The sequence below is a fragment of the Charadrius vociferus genome, unplaced genomic scaffold (genome assembly GCF_000708025.1).
Source record: "Charadrius vociferus isolate BGI_N301 unplaced genomic scaffold, ASM70802v2 scaffold579, whole genome shotgun sequence".
Taxonomy (NCBI): domain Eukaryota; kingdom Metazoa; phylum Chordata; class Aves; order Charadriiformes; family Charadriidae; genus Charadrius; species Charadrius vociferus.
Window position 1 is genome coordinate 164727 of NW_009661367.1, and position 2543 is coordinate 167269.

At 58.9% G+C, this 2543-nt stretch overlaps 1 protein-coding gene across 1 annotated transcript in view; it reads right to left on the reverse strand.

The window, feature by feature from the left end:
* Positions 1 to 2: 2 nt before the first annotated feature.
* Positions 3 to 2543, reverse strand: part of SCARF2 (scavenger receptor class F, member 2) — a gene marked incomplete at both ends in the record, with an annotated part of 10056 nt that continues 7515 nt past the window's right edge. The window contains 2 exons of the mRNA XM_009893335.1: positions 3 to 364; positions 752 to 904. Of these exons, the coding sequence (XP_009891637.1) occupies positions 3 to 364; positions 752 to 904 (515 nt within the window). The remainder of the gene's footprint in view (positions 365 to 751; positions 905 to 2543) is intronic.

Below are 2543 nucleotides of genomic sequence, written 5' to 3' on the forward strand. Positions count from 1 at the left end.
TAGATCCAGGAGACTTTGGGCTTGGTGGCTGGGTCTGGGGGGCGGGGCTTGGTTCTCTCTGGGGATGGTGGCTTCCCGGAGCTGCGGGACTCCGTGACGGCATCGTCCTCCTCCTTGGACTGTTTGGAGAGACGGGCGACCCGGGCGTAGAGCGCGGCGCCGGCCGAGCCCGAGCCGCAGGAGGAGCGTTCACTGTCCGAGGACTTGAGCAGGGGCGTTTCGCTGCTGTCGGCCGGGAAGGCTCTGACGGACCCCGTCTCCTTCAGGAAGGTGTATTCGCCCGCTTCCTCCCCGCCAGCTGGGGACACCAGCTTGTCCCCAGGGCTGGCGGGTGTCCCCCTGTCCCTGCTGTCGCCCACGCTCTCTGTGGGAGGAGAGCACAGGGGGGTCAGGCGGGGATGTGCCCAGGGAAGGGGGGGACCGAGATGCTCCCGCAGCACGGTGGGATCGCATTCCACCCGGTTCCCCCCGCAACCCCCGTGTGTCCCCAGGTCCCCCTGTTCCCTCCTCCCGCTCAGTGACACCAGCACAAGAGGGCTCTTAAACCAACCCTGGAGTAGCAAACGCCAGAGGAGGGAGCTCTGAAATCGCATGGGAGGCAACATCAGTACCTGCACCCCTTCCCAGGGCACCAGGGGCCAGGGCGACACGGTCCCCACCGTGCAAGGGTGACACCTCTCCACTGAGCGGGAGGTGGCCCCTGGCAATGGCCCCAAAGTCCCCTGGGGAAGAGCCCTGTCCCCCTGCTCACCTTCGTGGGGGACGCAGTACACCGGCCCCTCATCTGTGGTGTCGAAGGAGGAGAAGGAACCACGGGATGACCAGGATGGGGAAGGCTGCTCCACCACGGAGGGCGGCTCGATGAAGCTGCAGTTCAGGGTGTTCTCCAGGTCGTGGTGGGCCACTGGGAGGGCAAAGAACCACTGTCAGTGCCCATCCTGCCGGACCCCCCCAGTCTCCATGCTGGCTGGGAGGGTGGGATGCTGCACAGCTCCCCCCTGTCCAACCTGCCGGTGGGTCTTGGGGACAGGGACAGCATCCCAGGCATGGGCACAGCTCTTGCTGCGCATCCCCACCAGGTCCCCCAGCCAAGTGCCCACACGCAGGCCATCAACCAGCAATGGTGATGAACAGCATCCCCCACGCTTGGGGACAAGTGGCTATGGACAGCAGAGCCTGTGCCAGCCTTACACCTCCCATCTATCCCCCCTCTCCATGGCCAGTCTCCAGCTGCCCAAATCGAGGATGCACGTGGCAGAGGGATGAGCCACCCAAAACCCCACGTCCCACAAGGACCTGGTGAGTTCACCCATGAGCTGTGCAACCCAGCACGGCTGCCCCGCAAAGAAAGTCCCGGTGCTGTGACCGTCCCCTTCCTGGTGAAAGAAATGCTGGCTTTAATTGCACTAATTTCCACTTCAGGACCACCGTTTGCATTTTCCTTTTCCTTCTGCTTTCGCAAAAGCAGGTAAAAGGAGGGATGCCCAGTGGCAGGGGGATGCACAGTGCTGTTTTTTCCTAGCTCTGCCACTTTTCAATCCCTTTGCCAGCTTCTCCCATCCCGAAGCCGAGGAGGAGCATCCCCCCTCGCCCCAGCACTGCCCCCTCCGCCACGGGGGGCCGCCCGCAGAGAAACCGAGCGGAAGAGAAAAACCATCAGAGAGGAAAAACTTGGTGTTAAAAATAGTTTTGGTTTCAATGGTTAAAAAAACCCCACAAAACCAAAAACAATTAAAAAGCTGAGCAGTGACAGTTGTGTGGGCTGGGAGGGACTGGTTTTTGTGTCTGATCATTTTTTCAGGCTTTTTGCTGGGTAAGTTCATGTCCCAACCCACCCTGGGGGGTGTCCTGAGGTGCCCACAGCTTCAGCATCGTCCTCGGGGTACCCGCAGGACCGCAGCAGCACACAGCTGGCTGGAGGGGACCGATCATCCCAGAGAGCCGAGCACCACTAGACGCTCTTGTCCCCGTCCTTGCCTGCTGGCTTTTGTCCCCTGGGATGGTGGCAAGCTGCCCCCAAGCCTGGGCAGAGAGAGGGCTGCAAAAACCCAGCGCAGAGGCAGGTTCCCCCTGCGCAGCAGCTGTACATCAATATTTCCAGGTATTTGTGACCTCTGCCCCCACATCCCAACCATCTAAGTCACCTCACAATTTCCTGCTCGGACGGTTTGATTCTTGCACCACATCTCTGTTTTACAATAAAACGACTCTAAGTGTTATTGGGATGCCCATTGGAACATTTATTCTTTTTTAGGGAATCTGGCTTCAGAGATTAAAACGATGGCAGTGATGCGTGCTCGCCCCTGCATAGTTTGGCTGCTTGGAGAAAGACCATCTAAGTCACCTCACAATTTCCTGCTCGGACGGTTTGATTCTTGCACCACATCTCTGTTTTACAATAAAACGACTCTAAGTGTTATTGGGATGCCCATTGGAACATTTATTCTTTTTTAGGGAATCTGGCTTCAGAGATTAAAACGATGGCAGTGATGCGTGCTCGCCCCTGCATAGTTTGGCTGCTTGGAGAAAGGCGGAGGGGGGGG